The 23,559-nt window shown below is 43.9% G+C and overlaps 1 protein-coding gene and 1 long non-coding RNA gene across 2 annotated transcripts; one reads left to right on the top strand and one right to left on the bottom strand.

Annotated features, from left to right (window-relative positions):
* Window positions 1–236: 236 nt before the first annotated feature.
* Window positions 237–23,461, bottom strand: SEC13 (SEC13 homolog, nuclear pore and COPII coat complex component). Its single transcript, XM_053292016.1, has 9 exons — window positions 23,040–23,461; window positions 14,445–14,489; window positions 13,018–13,133; window positions 12,220–12,371; window positions 10,053–10,186; window positions 8,882–9,015; window positions 6,722–6,842; window positions 2,016–2,162; window positions 237–991 (listed from the first exon to the last, which is right to left on the bottom strand). Exons 1-9 carry the CDS (start codon window positions 23,040–23,042, stop codon window positions 881–883), a joined length of 963 nt encoding a protein of 320 aa, XP_053147991.1. The 5' UTR covers window positions 23,043–23,461; the 3' UTR covers window positions 237–880.
* LOC128343258 (uncharacterized) lies at window positions 8,244–14,217 on the top strand. The gene is made up of 2 exons (XR_008315417.1): window positions 8,244–8,554; window positions 13,940–14,217. It is a non-coding gene; the product is annotated as an uncharacterized LOC128343258 (long non-coding RNA).
* Window positions 23,462–23,559: the final 98 nt, after the last annotated feature.

The following is a 23,559-nucleotide window of genomic DNA, read 5'->3' on the forward strand; positions in this document are numbered from 1 at the left end:
TGCTGAGGTACATGAACAATCAAGTTCAGACTTCTCAGCGCCAGTATTCCCTGTAACAGGGATTCTCAGAAGCTGACAACTACAACTCCCAGCATCCCTTCTGCCAGGCGAATCTAGCCAAGGACGACACAATAGGCTAGAGGAAGAACAGGCTTTGGGCCAGGCAGTTAAGGAAGCAGCCTTCTTTCAACACACTTAATGAAAACTTACAAAAAGAACCACTGTAAAGATCATCCTCCTTTCCAAACATTTGAATAAGTCTTTATTCAGTTTTCTTTTAAGCCAAATTCAGGACACAAAAATGGTCTGATGTAACTTCACTTTGTAGTATAATGGAGATCAGGTTTTTAAATATTGTCAATCATAAATAAGAAGGCAAACTGTAAGACAAAGAACTTTGCATTTCTGGCTCTTCTTCCACAGATAAATGACAGCTCACATCTCTCCCTCTTATGCTCAAGTTGTTTTCTGAAGCTCTCCAACGTTATTGGATTTCTGATGAACACTGCAGTCAACAAAATGAGTCATTCTGAAGGAGAGTATAAACTGACAGAAACATAACCTCTTAATGGAAAGGAATTCATAGAGAAACCTTCAATGTTTTCCAGTAAAATTATTCAGAATGTAAACTGGTATTTAAAAATATATAACAAACAATATACTGAATACCTTCTGCTGTAGTTTGCCTTTAAAACTTACAAAATGTCAAGGCTAAAGATCAATGCTATGGTGTATCATTTTGACAAAAGTAGTTACAGGATGTTAATCAGAAATTACATTTTTGCTTAAGATTTGAGAGATCTGGTTTAATAAGAAAAGTAATACAAAATCATATCTATTTTCTTGCACTGATAATTCTAGTCCGCTATAAACCCATTTGTCACTGTTCATTCTGCTGCCCTTCTGTAATAGCAGATACGGCTCCTTGGCCCTTATTGACATCGCTGATGCATGCCCACTGTCCATCCACAGATTCTTTCCATAACGTTACCTGAAAAAAGTGGGTGGGGGGATAGAATGTGTTTAGTGTGGGTCAGGTTTCTTCCTTTTAGAGTCAACTGTACATAGCATTATATTTCATCCTGAAACATTTTCTTTAATATTTCTGAATCCTCCAGCTACCAGCCATTCTGTATCTGAAGCAGCTGTTCTTCAATAAGCACGGTATTTTTCTTGTAGCTTAACAGCTTTTCAGATAGTTCAATTTAATTCAAACCAGACAGGCTCATATGATGTTCTTCTGCTGTTTTACAAGGAAAACCAATACCACTAATGTCAGTACAAAGATTACAACATATTCAATGGATTGGTTTACTGTCTCATAGTTTTAAATGGTTTTTAAATGAATGTTGTATATGTTTTGATCTTTGCTTTAAAATTTTAGCTGCTTTTACTTGTTTAACCACCTTGAGACTTTTGTAGTAGGTGGTATACAAATGCATTAAATAAATAATAAGTCAAACAAACTTAATCTCAAACTGGGTACAGGATAGCACAGGACTGTTTACACTGTTTCACAATAAAATGTTCCTATACTCCATTCAGGACTAACTAAGCTAATCAGGACTAACTCAGGACTAAACTAATTTGGAAAAAGAGATGAGGGGACATGTGATGGCTGTTTATAAAACTTAGAAAAGCTCTGGATAGGTACACATAACTCAGAACTCTACAAAATAGATTGTATTTTTAACTACTGGAATGTTCTTATACTGAATAACTTACAATAATCCTCCAGCCCCTACAGTGGCTTTAAGGCATTTCATTAAAAAACCCCACCACAAACTCCAGTGATAGGAAACAGCCCAGCACTTTCATGGGAGACAGCCACCTCATTAATTGTACCCTGGACTTCTTACCAGCGAAGTGTTCCATTACTGCAAGTGAATTTGGTTCAGCTGGAACATTTGGAACTCATAAGCAAAATATCTAGTCAGTAGTCCGTCCAATCTATCAACATGACTCCTGAAAACCTGCCCGACAAGATGAAGGTAAGATTTAAGCTGCTCACTCACTTTATTGTCTCCTCCAGACACAGCAAGAATATTTGCAGTGATTGACCAACTAACATGCCAGACTACATCACTGAACTTGTGTAGCAAGTTTGCTGTCCATGAGTTGCCAGAGGCATCATCACATGTCCAGATATACACTCTGCCATCCTAAGATAAAAACAAATAAGACAGTAAGCTCAGTGGCAAACTCACACACACAATATGCCTGGCAAGAGCATGATGTCACTGTCTCCATATCAAGGAAATCCTATAATCAGAACTCAGAACTGCTGCTAGCACAATCCCCAAGACACATGGAGGCAACTCAAAGCATCATTCAAATCCTACAGTTGCCAATCTGTAAGCATATTGCATGGGCTTCTAACAGATTAGTTTGAAGCCAGACCATTTGTATAGTTCTTCCTGGACCAGACCAGTCCACTTCAGACTGTAGTTATCTGGGGGTTTACTTAGCTGATCTCTCCACAACACTAAAAACTCCTGAATGTGAATGCTAGTATGTCAGAGACAAGGGTAAGCTATATACTTCTCCCTAAACAGGTTGGGTTGTGTCAGGCCTTTCTGCAGGTATTTGTTTGGGTTCTCTTGAGTGAGATGGTGCTGGGACTGCACCCAGAAGTTCTGGGGCAGCTATTACTGTAGTGGTGGGGAACAGAAGAATTGGCGCTGGCAGAGCAGCTGTCCATTACAAGGGAAGAGAAATCAGCAATTTAGTAACTGTTTCCACTTCCAACTGCTCTGTCAACTCTTCAGCCTCGGGGAGCAGCTCCAACTACCCACAGAGTCTGGCCTTGCTCCTCTGCAATGCCAGGTCAGTTCAGAATAAGACCGAAATTGTCCATGATTTGATTGAGGGTGAGGGACCTGACCTGGTATGTATAACGGAGACCTGGTGGGGGAGGCAAGTGTACCAGTATGGGCTCAGCTTCTCCCTCCAGGTTATTCTGTCGTGGAGCAGGCTGGGGGAAGTGGGCGGGGTGTGTGTGGAGTGGCTGCGGTGCATAAGAATACCATCTCTCTTACCAGGGCCCCGTGAGACAGTTGACTTATACTGAGTGCATATTTTTGAGGCTGGGAACTAGGGATAGATTGGGGATTCTGTTGTCGTACCATCCACCCCACTGCCCAATTGAGTCCCTGAGCTGACGGAGCTGGTCATGGAGTTGGTGTTGGAGTCTCTTAGACTTTTGGTGCTGGGGGACTTCAACATCCACTCTGAAGCTGGCTTGTCTGGTGCAGCTCAGGAGCTCATAGTGGCCATGACAACTATGGGCCTATCCAAATTAGTTTCTGAACCAACTCATGTTGCTGGTCACGCACTTGATTTGGTCTTTCGTTCTGATCGGGTGGGGCTGTTCTGTGGGTGGGGTATCCAGTGGTTTCCCCATTGTCATGGACGGAACACTACCTGGTTAAGGCTGGTTTCACAGCCACAGTCCACCCCTGCAGTGGTGGAACTATTAGGATGGTCCATCCAAAAAGGCTGCTGGACCCAGTAGGATTTCAAAAGGCCTTGGAGGATTTTGATGTTGGTGTGGCCAGTGATTCTGTCGATGCCCTGGTGGAAACCTGGAACAGGGAACTCATCAGGGCAGTAGACATGATTGCTCCTAAACATCCCTTCCAACCTGCTTAAAAAATGGCCCCTTGTTATACTGAGGAGTTGCAGGGGCTGAAGCAGTTGGGTAGGTGACTAGAATGCAAGTGGAGGAGAACGCAGTTCGAATCTGACAGGAAGCAGCATGTGGCCCATTTGAAGACTTATGTGGTGGCACTGTGCGGAGTGAAAGAGATTTTGGTCTGCGCGCATTGCGGCTGCAGGTTCACGCTCAGCAGAGCTATCTCAGGTTGTGAGGTCTGCTCCTTCTACTTCAAATCAGTCCCCGGGATTGTTCCGCTGTAACACTTTTAATGGGTGCTTTGTGGACAAGATCTCCTGTATTCAGGTCGACTTGGACTCCACTATTTCTGCAAGGTCTATGGAGGAGGTGTCCAGCAATCCTTCTTGCAGTATTAGGTTAGATCAGTTTCAATCTGTGACTCCTGAGGATGTGGACAAGCTGCTTGGGGCGTGGCGGCCTACCACTTTTTCTCTGGATCCTTGTCCGACTTGGCTGCTTCTATCTCTAGGGAGATTGTTGGAGGCGGCCTAGTTAATATCATAAATGCATCGCTGAGGGAGGGTAGGGTGCCTCCTTGCCTGAAGGACGCAATGGTTAGACCGATCCTTAAGAAGCCTTCCCTGGACCACTTAGTGATGGATAGTTATAGACCAATCTCCAAACTCCCTTGGTTGGGCAACGTGATTGAGAGGATGGTTTCCGGAGGGTGGCGTCCGACCAGCTCCAGGCAGTTTTGGAGGAAACTGATTATCTAGACCCATTTCAAACTGGCTTTAGAGCTGGCTACGGGGTTGAGACAGCCTTGGTGGGTCTGATGGATGACCTTTACTGGGGAATCGACAGAGGGAGTGTGACTCTGCTGGTTCTTCTGGATCTCTTGGCGGCGTTCGATACCATCGACCATGGTATCCTTCTGGATCGCCTGGGGGAGTTGGGGATAGGAGCACTGCTTTGCAGTGGTTCCGCCCCTATCTCTCAGGTAGATTCCAGATGGTGGAGCTTGGTGACAGTTGCTCCTCACAACAGGAGCTGTTCTATGGAGTCCCCCAGGGCTCCATTCTGTCACCAATGCTTTTTAACATCTACATGAAACCTCTGGGTGAGGTCATCAGGAGGTTTGGTGCTGGGTGTTATCAGTATGCAGATGACACCCAAATTACTTCTCCTTTTCATTTTCAGGAAATGGCACTCATACTCTAATGCCTGCCTACAGGCAATAATGGGCTGGATGAGGGATAACAAATTGAAGCTGAATCCAAGCAAGACGGAGGTGCTCATTGTGGGGGCTCAGAATCTGAGGGGTGAGTTAGATCTTCCTGTGCTGGATGGGGTTACACTCCCCCAGAAGGAGCAGGTGCGCAGCTTGGGAGTACTCCTGGACCCAGTCCTCACCCTGGTATCTCAGGTGGAGGCCATGGCCAGGAGTGCTTTCTATCAGCTTCGGCTGATTCGACAGCTGCGTCCATTCCTTGAAGAGGATGACCTCAAAACAGTGGTGCATCAGCTGGTAACCTCCCGGCTTGACTATTGCAATGTGCTCCACGTGGGGCTGCCTTTGTACGTAGTTCAGAAACTTCAGTTAGTTCAAAATGCAGCAGCCAGATTTGTCTCTGGGGCAACCTGGAGAGACCATATTACGCCTGTCTTGAAGCAGTTACACAGGTCAATATGTTTCTGGGCAAAATTAAAAGTGCTGGTTATTACCTTGAAATCCCTGAACGGCTTAGGTCCAAGTTATATTAGAGAGCGCCTTCTTCTGCATGATCCCCATCACATGTTAAGGACATCTGAGAAGGTCCGTCTCCAGTTACCACAGGTTTGTCCGGTGGCGACTCAGAGGCGGGCCTTCTCTGTAGCTGCTCCTGGTCTGTGGAATGCACTCCTGGCAGAAATCCGTAATTTTAGTTCATTATTGTCTTTCAGGGGAGTCCTTAAAACCTATTTGTTTGTCCTGACCTTCCAGGATTTTTAAATTGTTGTAAACTGTTTTAAATGTTTGCCCTGGTTTTTCAGGATTTTTAATCTGTTTGCATGTTTAATTGGTTTTATTCTGTTTTTATAGTTTTGATTTTAATTGTTAACTGGTTTTAATTGTTTTTATTTTGTTGTAAACTGCACTGACCCATTTTTGCAAGGGCAGTATATAAACTGAATAAATAAATAATAATAAACAAACAAACGGGCTGGCTTTCCACATGCAGGAAGATTTTTTACATGGAGGAGCATCCAAGCATGTTGCCCCCCACCCCAATCCACAGTTTGAAATGGAACAGCCCAAAAGGCTGTACAACAAGGCATTTCTGTATATCTGAAATGGCACTTGGTCAAAAGTGCAGCACTACCCAAACCAAACTGTTCAGAACATATGTAGCAACTGGTCAGCAACTGCAGGCTTTAAATGATGACTTTTAAAGATTCAGCAGGATATATAACTTTTAATATGTTATTTTATATAAAACATTTTAAGGTTATTCACATGACCTGGGTATGGCTGGTCGTGTGGACCATCAGGATCGAGGCTGATCCTGGTGCTACCCCTGCCGGGTATCCTAAGGTTTCTACCCAGGTAGAAGGGTGTAACCATGCCTTTCTCCCTGGGTTCCTGGTCGTATTTGTGCTCAGGCTGCAAGCAGCGCAAGCACACACAGAGCTGGGCAGCAAGAGTATCCGGCTGAGGTGGAATACTCTGTGCATTGTGGGATGTGGGAGACCACAGTCTGTTTTTCTCCCACTCCTGCCCTGTTCTCCGAGCTGACCAGCACTTGGACACAAGGCACTGCTAAGCCCCAGAGCAACATGGGTCATATGGCTCCAACGTTCCCTGACCAGGCCAGGCCAGGCCATGTGAATGATCTTTTTCATCTCTCTAGCATCCCACTTAAGGGACCATGAAGGCAGCTAAGATATTTAAAGACAAATCTTAAAATAAATTACAAATAAATGGAATTGCCTTCCAAATACATGTGTTTTAAGTACAGGGTGCCAGTCTCAGGAGATCTGATCTCCATATCTTGGTTTGGATTGGTTAAATATGATGAAAATAGTTGCACTACTTAGATTGATCTTAACAGGCTTGAACTTTACCTGTGAGCAGCTGGCAATAGTACTTGTCGGCAAACCTATAGAGGGAGCCCACGCTACGTCTCTGACCCAGTCACTGTGAGCTTCGAGTTTCCGTTCTTCTTTCCACTGGCCATCTTCTTCTCTGAAAGAAAATAGGATGCAAATTGAGGCAAGGCAAAACAAAACATCTTCCCACCACCATTTCCCACACTGAAATTTGTTGGCATTTGATCATAGAAGTGATCCTCTTTACAAAGTAAGCAAACTCAGAATAAATCTGGGATTGTAATTCAACTACTCTTTCAAATTAGCATCACACTCATCTTCTGCCCAAGATACAAATTGAAGAATACCACAAAGTGCTGTACCAACAAGCCTATTCAATTACATGCAAAAGTTTTTGTACATATAAACCTTTTGTACAAAGGTTTTTGTACATCTCATTGTTGGGGGTTGTAATCTGCAAGACTGGATAGAACTTCCTGTTCTAGATGATGATATAATGCCCGAGAAAGAACCTTACCCTGGTGCCTCAGGTTGAGGTCTCACCCTGGTGCCTCAGGTTGAGGTTGTGGTCAGTAGCACCTTTTACCAGCTGCAAATGATTCCACAACTCCACCTGTTTCTTCAGGAGAATGACCTGAAAATGGTGGCATACCAGCAGGTAACCTCCAGGTTGGATTACAATGTTCTCTATGCAGGACTATAATGTGTAGCCCAGGTTGGGTTACAATGTAGACTGCAATGTGCTCTATGTAGGGCTGCATTTGTATGTAGTTCAGAAACCTCAGTTAGTCCAAAATGCGGCAACCAGATTGGTCTCTCGGGTATCCTGTTCATAAAGTTGAACTAGCTGCCAATGTGTTTCCTGACAAAGTATAGAGTTTAAAGCCCTGAACTGCTACCCAAGAGAGTGCTTTTTTCTACAAGATCCCCAATGTTCATTAAGATAATCAGGAGGGGTCTGTCTTTGGGTGCCACCAGTTCAGCTGCTGGCATCCTGGGATTGGGCCTTTTCAGTTGCCCCCCCTAGGTTGTAAAACGTGCTCCCTGTCAATATAAGAGGATTATCTTTGTTGGAATTTCAGGAGAGCCTTAAAGACCCATTTTATTAGCCGGGCTTTTAATATATAATTTTGATTTTAATGAGTTTTAATCTGGTTTAAATGTTTATTTAAATTGTTATGTGTATTTGATTTTGATGTAAACTGCCCTGAGCCACTTTGAAACAAACAAACAATTGAAATAAACAAACAAATAAAATAATACAGAGTCTGAAGTGGATTGCTACAGCCATAGCATGTTGCTTAAATGAGGAGAGTCTTACTGACATTGCACACAGGGTAGTAGAGACTAATACTCCCAGGCCACCTTTAGGTCTGTCCCTTCCTGCACTGGCTTCTGCCCCCAATGACTATGAGCTGAAGCCGTTGAGTGTGAGGTCCTTGGATGTCCAGGTTTTGTGCACCATTATGACATCATAGCCAGAGGTGAGGTCTATAAAGGAGACACCCCCTGCAGCTGGTGTGCCAACCTGCCACATTCCAGGTCAGGAGGGAGACCTTCTGCTGGTCTTTTGAGTGTCAGTTTGTGGTTACATTACCATGGCTCTGTGCAGAAGTTGACACTGGACGTCTTGAGGAGCAGTAGGTTGAATGCACAGAGCCACAGAGTCAGAATGAGATGTCTTTCAGCGTTGGTTTTTTTTTTTGGTGTGATCAGCTCAGATGATTCTTCAGAGAGTGCAATGGCCAGCCATTTGGTGTGACCATTGGACTTTACTTGTCATGGTTAAGATTTATGTAGCTTAAGTTTGAGAATTTCAGTTCCAATGAGGATAAGTCCAATTTTAAGGTAGGGACTCATGAATTGTGCTGCTAGCTTGTTGCTATCTTGGCAACACCCCTCCAGGTACTTTTACAGAAGGAACTGTTATTCAAAACACAAGATAGAGAGCCATGCTATACACAGCTTTCCTAAGTTGGGATCTGAGTGATAAACCACTGTAGCACTACAACAGAATGCAGCATATAATAATATGGAGAGAATAAAATCAAAGCTGGAGAGAAATCAGAAAGGTTTTTAAATATCTTATAATTTGGGCCAGAGGAAGGTTGAGAAAGGGATAAACAAAATAAGGTCTTCATCTGCTTTACAGGACAGTCTTGCAAGACAACTTACTTCCAAATCTTGATAAGGTTGTCACAGCCACCGGATGCAAAACGTTTAATATAGTTTGGTTTTTGGCTGGAGGGCTGGTCTATTAGGCTTCCTGGTACAACAGCAGGGGCCCAGCTAACAGCATTGCAGCCAATCTAGACAAGATGACAAATTTACATCTTATTACATCCAAAGCAAGCATCAAAATGTCATTCCTATGAGCCTATATCAATGTTTGCTGAGATAGCATAATTAATATTCTCTCTCTCTCATTATTCTGAAAAGTATAATGTCAAACACAACAGTGCAGAGCTGGCCACAGTACCAACCACTCAGTTTCCTAAATTTATGATACAGATGCAAATACCTTTGAATTATGCCCTGTCGTGTGCTGTCGATTATAAGTACAGTACAGCTATCCTCTGTCTTCTTGAACTCTGTCAGGCTTGAACTCAGGTAGCATTTGCAAGCAGGAAAATAACTTGAGCAAAATTATGATTTTATGTTAACAAAGCTAAAATTTCCCATGCAATTTTTATAGACATAAGCAATTGTTTTACATTGTCAAACTGATTAAGACATCTAGACCACTACTGTCTACTCTGACTGGCAGCAGCTTTTTAAGGTACCAGGTAGAGGTCTTTCCTGCTTCTGTTACCCGAGGCCCCTTAAGTGGAAGTGCCAGGGATTGAATGTGGGACTTTCTGCTTAAGAAGCATGGGCACTAGAACTGCAATCTCAGCCCTTTCACTTTTAAACACACCAGTTATCATGTTTCATCCTTGGAAATTTTGTACTCCAAAACTACATTGTGACACCCTCACTGTCTTCTGTCTTAATCTCACCTCATTATTTTAGGGTAGTAAAACTAACTTTTGACAATAAAGTGGCTGACATTCTGCACAGTGTAACACGGGTTGTTCTGAACCATCCATGCTGCTATAGGCATCTAAAACGCCTGCAGTGCTGCAGAACAGGGCTGGTGCACTGCTACTGACCATTGCGCACTTGCAGCTGTGCAGCTATATGGCCATCGCGCTTTGGAAGGGCAAGCACACAATGTTAAGTCACTGCACACCAGCCCTGTTCTGCAACACTGTGGGCATTGTTTTAAACACCCGCAGTCGTGCAGGCTGTTCAGAACTGCTCACATTACACTGTGCAGTATGTCAGTCAGTGTCTACATACTCACTGTGTGTGCATTGCTGATTTTTTTGACTTCCCACTGTCCATCACCAGTGTAGCTCAATAGCGAGATGGCCCCATCAGAGCTACCACATGCCAGGATCAATCCATAGTCTTGGGGGGCCCAGCACACAGAATTCACTGCCAGAAAACATGGACATTCACTGGATTGTTAAAAATGTCAGAAATCAAGGGGAAAGCATGTATGCTCTGCTCTTACAAATATGTTAGTTGGGACGGACACAGTCACAGTACCATCCTATGCTTGTCAAGTGATATAGAAGCCTCTCATGCTAAGCTGCCTGATGGCTGCAAGTCTTTTAAAAAAGACTACCAAGTATTAAGAATAAAGTTAGTACTAACACAGATTTATGATGTATATGTTTCTTATTCTACCCTTCCTCCAAGGAGGGCTACAGGGACCCTCCCATTTTACCCTTAAAACAACCCTGTGAGAAGGTTAAGCTGAGAGATGATGACTGGTCCAAGGTCACTTAGTGAGTTTCATGGCTGAGTGGGGATTTGAATCCAAGTCTCTTTAATCTAAGTCCAACACAGCCAATTACTGTGATATCACTGGCTTATATATTGTGCAGTATCTTGCTGATCCAAAAGTGGAGTGTGTGCAAAACCATAGTTTACCATTGCAACTACTGTATTTACCTGAATCTAGGATGAGGGCTTTTTCCTAGTTCTTGCCTGTTAAATATGGGAGCGGGGGTCATCTTAGATTCAGAGTCCTTTTGGATGTGTGCGTATGTGTGTGTGTGTACATGCCCCCCCCCCCCAATTTAACTTCTATCTTACATAAGAACAGCCCTGCTGGATCAGGCCCAAGGCCCATCTAGTTCAGCATTCTGTTTCATACAGTGGCCCACCAGATGCCACTGGAAACTGCCCACACAGGCACATCAGATACTTCCGGTCATATCTGGACAACGGGGGCAACAGAAAGCTACGCTGCCACCCTGATGGGATTTGACTAAAACGGACACCAGCAGTGGAAAAGTGGCGGGAGGGGTAAGTGCACCCTCCTCCACTCTTAAAGTTGGACACCCCCCAACCATCAAACCAGTGGAACCGCCAGTTCTTTGAACCAGTTCAGAGCCTATAAGGGGCCTCTGAACTGGTTCCATGCACATCCGTAGCCAACACCACATCTCGTGGCAGAGAATTCCACAAGCTGATTATGCATTGTGTGAAAAAGTACTTCCGTTTGTTAGACCTAAATTTCTTGGCAAACAATTTCATGGGATGACCCCTGGTTCTAGTGTTGTGTGAGAGAGACAAATTTCTCTCTATCCACTTTCTCTATACCAATGCATGATTTTATAGATCTCTATCATTTCTCCCCGCAGTCGTCTTTTTTCTAAACTAAAAAGCCCCAGGTGTAGCCTTGTCTCATAAGGAATGTGCTCTAGGTTCCTCATCATCTTGGTTGCTCTCTTCTGCACCTTTTCTTTTAAGGCAGCGTGTTATATTCAGAGTCGCCGACTATTCAGGTAAATATGGCATAGTTTGTCCCCAAACCAGAACTGGAAATAATTCAAACAGTGGTTTTCAATTTTGGTTTGCAGGCAACTATGGTTTGCCTAGTTTGGATATATTGATAAACTATGGTGTGCCACTAACCCAGAAATAAGGGAGGAAAGCACGGTACACAAAGAGAGGAGGGAGTGCATGAGCACAAAGCACACTTCCGGTCCTCAAAACCATAGTTTAGAGGGTCAGTAGCATTACACTTGAACCAGCTGAATATATCATAGTACAAAGAGACACACACATGTGTAATAATAAATGACAGCCAGAGTCCAAAGAGCCATATGCTGCCTTCCACACATATATACCACTCATCCAAGAGCAACCCCCATAGCCCTGAAAACCATTCTGGGGTCTTGGGGCCTGGGCTTCCAGAGCAATAATCAATGCTGTGTAGGAGGCTGTAGGAAGAAGCTAAAACCAGCAGAGTTCCTTTTGTACAAAGAAGCACTTTGGCATTGCATTAAATCATGCAACAGAAACCCAGTAATGCCAGGTCAATGAATAAAGACAAAAGATCTCTGTGAGCAGTAATACTGCACAAGTCTTCAACGGACTTATGCAAATTACAAGTGAAGCCTACATAGAACTATTGCTCTTCTCTTCCCAACTAACTAGGCATGGGACATCCATACCTGATGAATCGTGTCCGGTGTATTCATATGTCTTTTCCCAGGTACCATTTTCTTCTTTCCAGATAATCACCTTCCTGTCATAGGAACAGGAGGCCAAGATGTTTCCGTACATGGGATGTGCCCAGCCAACTTGCCACACAGGCCCTTCATGTCTACAAACAGTAGTAAGCAATACAAAGAGGTACTGCTAAGTCAAGAACTTCCTTTCTTGGTTATGACACATTCAGAGGATTTGCAGCCATTCTGCATCATGCAAGTATTTCAAGCTACTGATACGCATCACAAAAATATCAATGGGTTTCAACCAAGGGTTGTACCTGGCTGTGCCTACTCAGCTCATTGCCTTAATTTCCCCTCACTGCTGTCTTCACGCCTTCTTCTGCCCAACTGCTATCCCAATGAGGCTATACAAAGAGATTCCCCTTCTCTGATCACATAAATCCTCATTCACACTATATGCTAAATTTGCAGACATTCACACAAGTGCCCCTTCACAATGGGAATGAAAGATTTAAACAGTTACAAACGCATTGATAATGTTTAAACCTCCTTTATCCAATAGAAAAAATATCAATTCCAAGATGTATTTAGATAAATAACATCTATCTAAATATTTAATATGTATCTATATTTAGATAAATAGCTTCCAAAGAAGACATTCTCAAGTATACTGAACAGCAAAGATGTAAACAAAGCATATCAATTTTTAACTACCAGTAAAGCTCGTAGTTGTGCCTATAATAAAAAGATGATAATAAGTGATGCAGCAACAGATTATCTTGTCTTTAATATACTCACCCTCTTAAGTCAGCTATGAGAACTTGTCCTCCATTTCTTACATCAAATATTTTCACTGTCCTGTCCGAGGAGCAGGTTGCCAACCGAGTGCCATAATAATCCATCTGAGCATCATGCTGTGAAGAAATAAAGTTTTCATCAACTATCGTTTCTTTAATACAACTTGATTGTTTATTAAGCAAACACATCTCCTTAATATTGCAATCACAGTGTGGTAGGATGAAAAAAATGTGACTACTTAAAACTGATCATGTGGCATTTGACTGGGAAAGAAGCTATAGGCAACTCTAAACCAAAATAGTAGCTCACAGTTTACAGACTGCCCACATGGCAGAAGTTACTGTAGTGATGACAGCCAGATGAAAGCCAAAAGGAGGCTAGAGCCCCCAAGAGGGAAGAAACTGCCGTATTACCGGAGCTCCCACTATTTAAGAACGATCTGGAAGGCCATGTTTACTCCCCTTGGTAATAGCCAAAATAGCTCTGTGTTCCAACAAGAAATATTATTTTAGTGCAGTACAGCCAGCATGCAGCAGCACAGAACTTGCACAAAAACAATAATCTAAGAGATTGGCAGGGGCAAGACTGCCAAGCCATCCACTACTGGCCCAGGAAGTATCTGTTGCTTGCTTTGTGGCTGAGTAGTTAGCAGCAAGAATGCTGTTCACAACTTTTCATGCCAGAGGTACATGGCACTAAGAACTTCTTCCACTCAAGCCTTACAGATGGGAACTGTGACAGAGCACAGTTCTTGCAAAAATCCCATTTATTTCAGCACAGATACTCTTGGCAAATTGTGCTTTCTGTCTTTTCATTTCCCCCACCTTATTATACAACTTATCTTTTTAGCCTGGTATGTAGTGAGTACAGAAATGATTTTAAACTGTTTTTACTGAGTTATTTATTTTTAATCTGTTTTTAGATTTGTGAACCGCCTAGAACCATCTGGGTGAGGCGGTATAAAAATCGAACCAACCAACCCACTCTACATCTCTTTCCATATATCTTCCAAAAGAGTGACTTCCAGCACACATTGCAGCAGCTGCCAGAAAGCCTACTGGACAATAAGTGTTTTATTACCAACATGCTCCAAATTTATAAAATGAAGAGTGTCATTAAAAGCCAGAGCTTTCCCTATAAGAGCTTTAAACATATCTGTTTAGTGAACACTAGAATGGAAATAAATTAAAAGCAAATCTGGGTGAGATCTTGAGCGTTTCTCATTTCTCAGATTCAACCACGCCATTCTCTACTCCTGTGAAAAGCCTCACAGCTCTACACTGGTCCCTCTCTCCCCTCACAGGTAGAAAGGATGGCTGGCATTCAGCTGTTTCTTTTAAGGTGAATGTAAGGGACAAACATTCTACGTTCTTAAAAGGAAACTTGTTACTGGAAAAAATATTCCTTAAAAAATACAGTATACTTACTATCATGTCCTCATGGGAAGTGTCAACGGTATTAATTACAGACACCTAATGGGAAAATAAATAGTTACAAATGGTGAAACTAGTAATAGATTCTGATCCTAGAAAGGGATAAAATTGTCATCATTTTTTGCTTGAATTTATTAGATCACATTTGAATGCATGTCCATACAGCTGATTGCTGAATTTGAGTGTGTGTCCATATAGCCAAGGCTGATTTAATTAACAGGTGACTTTGCCCCACAAACTATTGCTTCTTGACTTCTGTTAACCTATGGAATCTCTTGTGGAGATTAATGCAAGCAGAGTGTGACACCATGAGCTAAATCTTGCATCTGTTTGAAAAGAGGCAGCTTCCCTGCTTTGGCTGATGGCTAGAGATGTGCAAGACTGGTCCGCCGGTTTGGTCTGGGGGTTTGTGGGTTCGTGATCGAACCGAACTGTCCCCCCCACCCCCGGTTCCGTCGGACTGGAACCAGACCACCGGGTCCAGTTCGGCAGGTCCGCGAACTTCTTTAAAAAAATTTTTTTTAATGTTAAAGGAACTACCTGTAGCCCCTTCGGGGGGCTTGCTGTAGCCGTGAGGGGGTCTGCACGGGTTCCCTCTCCCCCCGCCGGCTTTCCTCATTAGTGCCGTGGCCGGGTAAACATAGCCTTTTTGGCCCTTTCGGGCCTCCGTAAAAGTGATCGGCCTCCAAAAAAGTTCGCAGACTGGTCTGGGACCGGACGCGGGTGTGTGTGTATTTCCGATGGGGGCCGGACCGAACTGACCCGGTTCTGTTGGAGGCCGGTCCGGCCTCGAACCGAACCAGGCCAGACGGTTCCGTGTACACCCCTACTGATGGCACTGCCAAAATTTGTGGGGTCAGAAATCCTAGAAATCTGTCATCTTTACTTATTGCCAGGCCCAGTGAATCCATGGCTAGTCAAAAGATTTGAAGCAGGTCTCTCAAGCCAGTCCACTCAAGCTACTCAGATAGTTCTAGCTTCAAGGACTTACAACCAGACAGTTCTAATTTCAAGAACCTGATTGCCTGTCTCATCACTTTCACTGGTTGTTTGGTAATGCAATGCAAGATGAAAGCAAAGCAATTATTAGCTACTATCTAGCACATACCAGCGTGAACCAGCGTGGTGTAGTGGTTAGAGTGCTGGACTAGGACCAGGGATACCCGAGTTCAAATCCTCATTCAGCCATGATACTAGCTGGGTGACTCTGGGCCAGTCACTTCTCTCTCAGCCTAACCTACTTCACAGGGTTGTTGTGAAAGAGAAACTCAAGTATGTAGTACACCGCTCTGGGCTCCTTGGAGGAAGAGCGGGATATAAATGTAATAATAATAATAATAACAACAACAAACAAAGGCATGACAAGGTAGCAGGGATGATACACTGGAACATCTGCAAAAAATACAAGCTACCTGTAGCCAAAAATTGGTGGGACCATAAAATTGAAAAAGTTGAAGAAAATGAAGATGTAAAAATATTATGGGACTTCCGACTACAAACAGACAAACATCTGCCACACAATACACCAGATATAACTGTAGTCGAGAAGAAAGAAAAACAAGTCAAAATAATCGACATAGCAATACCAGGGGATAGCAGAATAGAAGAAAAAGAAATAGAAAAAATCACCAAATACAAAGATCTACAAATTGAAATTGAAAGGCTGTGGCAGAAAAAGACCAAAATAATCCCAGTGGTCATTGGCACCCTGGGTACAGTTCCAAAAGACTTTGAAGAGCACCTCAACACCATAGGGGCCACAGTAATCACCATCAGCCAATTACAAAAAGCAGCTTTACTGGGAACAGCCTATATTTTGTGACGATATCTATAATAACCAACAGTATTGATGATAAAATCCAGCCATCCCAGGTCCTTGGGAAGGACTCGATGTCTGGATAAAACAAACCAGTCAATAACACCTGTCTGACTGTGTAAAAAAGAAATAATATAATAAAATACACATATATTCCAGCAATGCTCATTGACCAGGGCAGTCACAGTATTCTAGTATTTGACCTTTGTAAATTACAACCCTTGGCCTTTTGGGGATGCCTTTTAAACATTTTATTAATGCTATTAATGCCCTTCTTTAATTTCCACCTATTTAAGATATTTAGAAAAGGAGTCTATGGTGTTTCAAGACTATTGCTTGCATCCCTTCCAAATTTGTCAACTTGGATACATTTCATAGCTATGATTTGGGAGCATCCTCATCTCCCATAACATTTCGGCAATAAGACATAGTTCTAATCTAGAGATAATTCATATCCTGACATGTCTTCTATATCTAGACATTTATGGTGCAGACACATTTGGAAAACTATAGATAGTTCTGATCACTTTACCGTGGGTGTCCACAGGGTATGGGAGCAGCTCCCCACCCCCCACCCTGAATTTTGGATGCAAGAGAACTCCCTACCTCAGTTTGCTTGTTTTAAAGTTTCTCTGTCCCTCTAGCTGCAACTAGTAGGGATGTACACGGAACGGTGAGTGGTTCCGCCGGTTCGAAGGCGGGGTGTGTGTGCTGCATTAAGGGCGGGGTGTGTGTGCTCTTACCTCTCCCACTACTCTTCCCCCACCGGTGCTCTATTTTTAGAAAGTCCATCAGGGCAGCAGCGTACCTCCCTGCTGCCCCGTTTGCCCCCTTTACCAGAACTAACTGGAAGTATCTGATGTGCCTGCGTGTGCACGCCCACGCCAGCGCACGTATCTGGTTAGTTCCAGTAAAGGGGGCAAACGGGGCGGCAGGGAGGTATGCTGCCGCCCCGATGGACTTTCTAAAAACCGAGCACCAACAAGGGAAGAGCGGTGGGAGGGGTAAATGCACCTTCTCCCGCCCTTAAAGCAGCACCCTCCCACCTTCGAGGCCGCCCCCCCCCCCCGACCAGTTCCATGCACATCCCTAGCAACTAGAAACCTGACCCAAGGAGGCTGAAGTTCTTCTAGTCCAGTCTCTGTGTAAATGTGCAACTTGCCTAAGGCTTAGGCAGCTTGTTTTGCATAGCAGTTTATAAATATCTCCCTGTCTGTCCCCTGTTGTTTGCTGTGGCTGACTCATGGTATTATTATTATTATTTATTTATTCGATTTCTATACCGCCCTTCCAAAAATGGCTCAGGGTGGTTTACACAGAGAAATAATAAATAAATAAAATAAATTTCCTCTCTTTCCTCTCTGTGAAACAAAACATCAACATACTCTTGGCCTGAAATTTACCTTCAGAGAGCTTTGTGTTTAGATTGCTGGAGGGTGTGCAGAGTGCTTAGCTGGCTTTTCAGGTTACCTAGCTGTGGTGAGAGTGGGACACAGAGTGTCACTGTGGAACACACAGAATACAGGAAATCAAGCAGCCATGCATGTTAAGACGGGGTTACAAGCTTCTAAAGTTTTAAAAGCCATCTTTCTCTGCAACTAAGGCTTTTTATTTGTTTTTCTGCTCTGCATGTGTAAGTAATCTTAATGTTTTTGTAAATTTGATTTTAATGTCTCTGCTGCTTAAACCACTTCAAGAAGATGTTGATGAAAAGCATGATATGAATAAGAAATGCTTAGTCTCTTCGTCTTGAATTCCTTCAGACAGCTGTGTGTGAGATTCAGCTCTGTGACTGTAGTGGGGGTTACTTTGCTCTCTGACTATCTTTTACCTTGGCGTCTGTATTTCTGATATGTGAAATGGGCACACTTGTACAAGAATGTTTTCATGCTTAATTCAAAGGCAATATGCTGTTCACTGCATGCAAGTTGCAGGAGAGTAAGGCAGGAGAGGGGAGTCCACAACCCTCTCCTGCTTGTGGGCTTCCCAGCTGCTATCTGGGAAGAAAACTTTTGTTATAAACAAGTACTCTTGTTGTGGTTGCTTAATAAAAACAGTTTACAGTTTATGTGGGTTTTTATTTGTTATAACAATATTCTGCTGTAGTTGGTTAATAAAAACAGTTATAAACTATGTGGATTTTTATTTGCTATAAATGATAAGCATACTCCTGTTGTAATGGCTTAAGAAAACCCACTTACTGTTTTAACCATGTGAATTTTGATTGAATTCAATCAAATACATTGATTTAGAAAACTGCAATTTATGTTGATTTTTCCACTACTTCAGTATAAGTGCCCTATGCTGCAAATTATTCTTAAAAGGCCATATAATTTGGACCACTCCAAATGTTGTCGTTCCCCCGCCCGACTATCCTTTGCCTTGGCGTCTACCTCACTGTAGTTAACCCTTTCCTTGACCTTTTCCTCCTCTTCCCCACCCTACCTCTAGAGTCTCTCATCACCCCTCAAATATTTCTTTCATTGTCCTTCCACAACCTGCTGTCTTTAAAACATGAATAGTACAGGTTGAGTATCCCTTATCCGAACTGCTTGGGACCAGAAGTGTTCCGGATTTCGGACTTTTCTGGCTTTTGGAATATTTGTATACTGCAATGAGATATCTTGGGCATGGGATCAAAGTCTAAATGTAAGAACTACAGTTCTTTCAGATTCTGATGTATATTATTTTTGCACATGACTTTCTCAAGCAGTGAGAGAGTGATGCAAGTAGGTGATATCTCATTTTCCTCACAACAGCCTGTAGAGAGAGAGAGAGAGAGAGAGAGAGAGAGAGAGAGAGAGAGAGAGAGAGAGAGAGAGAGAGAGAGAGAGAGAGAGAGAGTGTCTGCCTTCCTCCTTCTCAGGAGCAGAGCCAGCATGGTGTAGTGGTTAGAGTGCTGGACTAGGACCGGGGAGACCCAAGTTCAAATCCCCATTCAGTCATGAGACTTGCTGGGTGACTCTGAGCCAGTCACTTCTCTCTCAGCCCAACCTACCTTGTGAGGGGGAACCTAAGTATGTAGTACACCGCTCTGGGCTCCTCAGAGGAAGAGCGGGATATAAATGTAAAATAATAATAATAATTATTATTATTATTCCTTGAACAATATCCCAAGTTTGCTTCCTCCCATTTCATCCTCACAACAATCCTTTGAGATAGGCACTAGGCTGAGAAATAGTGAATGGCCAAGATCACCCAATAGAGATGTGCACTGAACTGGTGACTGCCAGTTCGAAAGTGGGGGGAGGGATAACTTTCGGGACTGGGGAGGGTGCTCTTCCCCGCCGCCCCGCCACATTTTCCCCACCAGCACTGTTCTCAAAAATGGTCCTGCTGGTGTGGCAGCGTACCTCCTTGCCATCCCGTACTGGAAGTGGCCGGAAGGGGCTGCTGTGCATGCACACGTTGCACTCAGTTGTGCGCATGTCATGACGTGTGCACTTGCAGTGGCCACCTCCGGCCTGCGACGTACCGGGATGGCAAGGAGGTATGCTGCTGTACCGGCGGGACCGTTTTTGAGAACAGTGCTGACAGGGAAAACACGACCGGGGGCAGGGGTAAGAGCACCCTCCCCAGTCCTCCCCCCACCTTCGAACCACCGGTCTTTTGAACCAGTTCAGAAGCCCATAAAGGACCTCTGAACTGGTTCTGTGCACATCCACATCTCCCAGTGACACAGTCCTCATTCAACAACCTAATCACTACAGTATATTGGATTATGGGGCAGTTAGAATCTTCTTTTTCTGATTTGTAGGAGTATATACAAATAAAACCCTTTGATTTGCATCTAAACTAGCAGCTTGCTTTTTCTTACTGATTAGCAGCTTGGCTTTAGGGGAATCCTTCCGAGTCACTCCTGTAACCCCCACCCTCCGGTCCATTGCTCTCAGTGCTTCAAGAATAGAAGAGAGAGGAAAGTGGGGAGCAGGTTAACCAAGGTAAGAAGAATTGTTCCCCTCCCCATACTATTTGGCCATATGATTGTATCACCACAAATACAACTTACTGCTCATTTGACTATGCAACAGCTAAGTTACTGGTGCCAAATGTGGGCTGAACTGAACACTGTACTCATGGTGAACCAATCAAGGAAACACTACACCACAAGCACAGAGCAGCTAAAATCTCCACAATCCAAATACAGAATCCATTTTGGATGGACCTATCAGTAAGGGAATTCTGGTGTTTCCTTGAGGAAGGTGTCTTGTCAGTGAAAGGTTGGTGAGTATGAAATATAGGAAGCTGCCTTCTACTGAGTCAGACCAGTCTATCTAAAACTAAAAAAGTTCTCTTGTTTGCAAGACTGAATCCCCCTTACGTGGAGATTTAGTTTATGGTTGCCAGTCTGTACTCCTACTGTGTATGAATTAAAATACTAGCAATTATTAAGCTGCAATTAATTTTAAGACTACAGGGATTTCTGTCAGGCAATGAGAATAATATCTCATTATTTTATTTATAAAACTTATTTTCTTTTTGTAATTTGATTGTATTCATTCTTATATCTATTGGTCTGCCTGTCAGCCCAGGCTTAGGAATGTTTGTTTGGAATATGATGAGCTGAGTACCACAGTATATACTTGCGACCTTCCACACACTCACTCTCCCTCTGCCCCTCAAAATGGGCATTTCTGTTGAATAAACTGATTTAGTGTTAAATACTGGTTATGCTGCATTGATACTGGTCTACAAGTGTAATATATCTTTTGGGTTCTACCTCATGTTAGTCCTGTTTAGAGGAGACCTATTGAAATAATAGTACTTGGGAGTGCAAATAGATTTGAGGGGTATACTCATGTGAAATAGGGGCCGTAACCTAGAATTTGGCTTTTAAAAAGCCAATCTGGCAACCCTTCACTGAGAAGTCACATTGAATTCATTGGGGCTTACTCCCAAGTTATTAGTAAAGGTAAAGTGTGCTGTCAAGTCGATTTTGACTCCTGGCGTCCACAGAGCCCTGTGGTTTTCTTTGGTAGAATACAGGAGGGGTTTACCATTGCCTCCTCCTGTGCAGTGTGAGATGATGCCTTTTAGCATCTTCCTATATTGCTGCTGCCTGATATAGTGGGCTGTATATAGGACTGCAGCCTTTGTCATAACTCCAGTCCTACTCTAAGCAGGATTAACATTAGATACATCCTGTTGTGTTTTGATTTTTACTGAAATACATTGTGTATATTTTCCCCACCCAGAACAGCCTGTGGATGCCCATGCACCTCACCTCAAAAAAGGGTAGAATAGACTGAAACGGTGCAGAAAATGAACCTCAATGATCAGAGGATTGCAACTTTCCATAAGAGGAAAGGCAAAAACATTTGGGTTTAGCTGTTTGAGTTTAGAGGGAGAAAGACATTAAAGCAGGGATGTAACAGGTTTATAAATATATGCATGGTGTGCTTAAAGAGAGGTTTTTTTCACCCTTTCTAATAGCAGAATAATGGCCAGTGTAATTGGCAGTAAATTCAGGGCAGACAAAATAAAGTTGTCTGGGCAACCAAAGGGCCCGGAGAACCTTCCTTATGAGGCAAGGCTACAGCATGTGGGGCTTTTTAGTTTGGAAAAGAGCGGAGAGACATGATAGAAATGTATAAAATTATGCATGGAATAGAGAGAGTGGACAGAGAGAAATTTTTCTCCCTCTCTCACAACACTAGAACCAGGGGTCATCCCATGAAATGGAAGGCTGGGAAATTTAGGACCGACAAAAGGAAATACTTTTTCACACAGCGCATAATTAATCTATGGAATTCTCTGCCTCTGGATATGGTAATAGCCACTAGCCTGGATGGCTTCAAAAGGGGCTTAGACAAATTCATGGAGGACAGGTCTATCAATGGCTACTAGTCTGGTAGCTATAGGCCACCTCCAGCCTCAGAGGCAAGATGCCTCTAAATACCAGGTGCAGGGGAGCAAGAGCAGGAGAGAGGGCATGCTCTTACCTGTGGGCTTCTCGGAGGCATCTGGTGGGCCACTGTGTGAAACAGGATGCTGGACTGGATGGGCTTTGGGCCTGATCCAGCAGGGCTGTTCTTATGTACTTCTACACACAACACATAACTAAGTTATGGAATTCACTTCAAGATATGGTGGTGGTCATAACCTCAGATTGCCTAAACCCTTTTCAACTACTAATTGACAGAAAACAGATATTAGCAGTAACTGACTAAATAGAACTTCCACATTGAGAAGCAGTAGGATTCTAAATACAGTTGTATGGGGAAGGGGACAACTGTGGAGGAAAAATATTGTCTTCGTGCCTGATGGGTGAGTTTCCCAGAAGGCTGTGGCTGTCCACTGTCAGGATGTTAGGACTAGACGAACTTTTGTTTTGATCCAGCCGGGCTCTTAACAAATACTTTTTTGCTTTTAAAATTAGTACAGAAGAGGCTTTTGCAGAGTACATGTATGAAACAAGCAGAGAAAGGCCTTTAGCAGTGTGGGGGGGGAGTGCTCTCCAGGGATGTAACAACCAGTACACACAAGGGCGTTGGTATTTTCCACCCGTGAAATGGTGGAGGGGGCGAAGGAGACACAGCCAGGTCGTGGAGAAGGGGGATGAGAACGGTTCGCGTTACTCCTGCCCAAGCCCCCCACCATGGGGTTGGGGATCTCTGACGTCCTGATATTCCCAGGGAGAGAGAGTGTGGGGAGAAGAAGGGGCCAAAAGGGTCCTCCGCCCCACCGCCACCCACTGGGAGACCCGCCCCGGCTGATCCCGAGGAGAAGGTGGGAGTCCCAGCAACGCCCCCTCCCCACTCGCAGGTTCTCACCATGGCGGCGGCGGAGGAATCCTGGCGGCTCCGGCTCCCCCGACTCCGCTTCCACCGACGGGTCTCTCGGCCGCTCTCAGACGTGGCAAATCGCTCCTGAGCGTCGCGTACGACGACGAAACTCCTCGGGTCGGAAACGTAGCCCTCTTACCAGGCGTACGAAGGTTCCGCCTGCTGCTGCTTTCTTCTTCCTCAGTGGAGGAGGCGGCAGAGAGAGAGAGAGGCCTAAAGGCCGTCTGTTCCTGCTGTCTCCCTCCAGTGCATCCTCTCTTCTTGGTGTCGCTGCTGCCTCTGGTTCTCTCTCCAGCCTGAGCCCAGCCCTGTCGGATTTCTGGAAGCACTGAGTTCACACTGAGTGTGTGTTTGTGTTACCCCCAACTAAGGCTACGGCTTATTCTCGCTCAGCCTCGGTTCCCGTTCTGGACAATTGGGAGTATTTGGCTACTGCAGTGCAAGTGCACACTTACTAGGGAGCAGGCCGCACTGTAATCAGTGGGACTGAAACATACCTAGAATTGCA

The sequence above is a fragment of the Hemicordylus capensis genome, chromosome 2, assembly GCF_027244095.1.
Source record: "Hemicordylus capensis ecotype Gifberg chromosome 2, rHemCap1.1.pri, whole genome shotgun sequence".
Taxonomy (NCBI): domain Eukaryota; kingdom Metazoa; phylum Chordata; class Lepidosauria; order Squamata; family Cordylidae; genus Hemicordylus; species Hemicordylus capensis.

What these genes read in the sequence shown, in the direction of transcription:
- SEC13 (XM_053292016.1), bottom strand. An exon ending in CACCGGACACGATTCATCAG is followed by an intron (nt 10,187 to 12,219) that starts GTATGGATGTCC and finishes GTTTTCTGGCAG; the next exon opens with TGAATTCTGTGTGCTGGGCC. An exon ending in CTATTGCCAGCTGCTCACAG is followed by an intron (nt 2,163 to 6,721) that starts GTAAAGTTCAAG and finishes TTTTTATCTTAG; the next exon opens with GATGGCAGAGTGTATATCTG.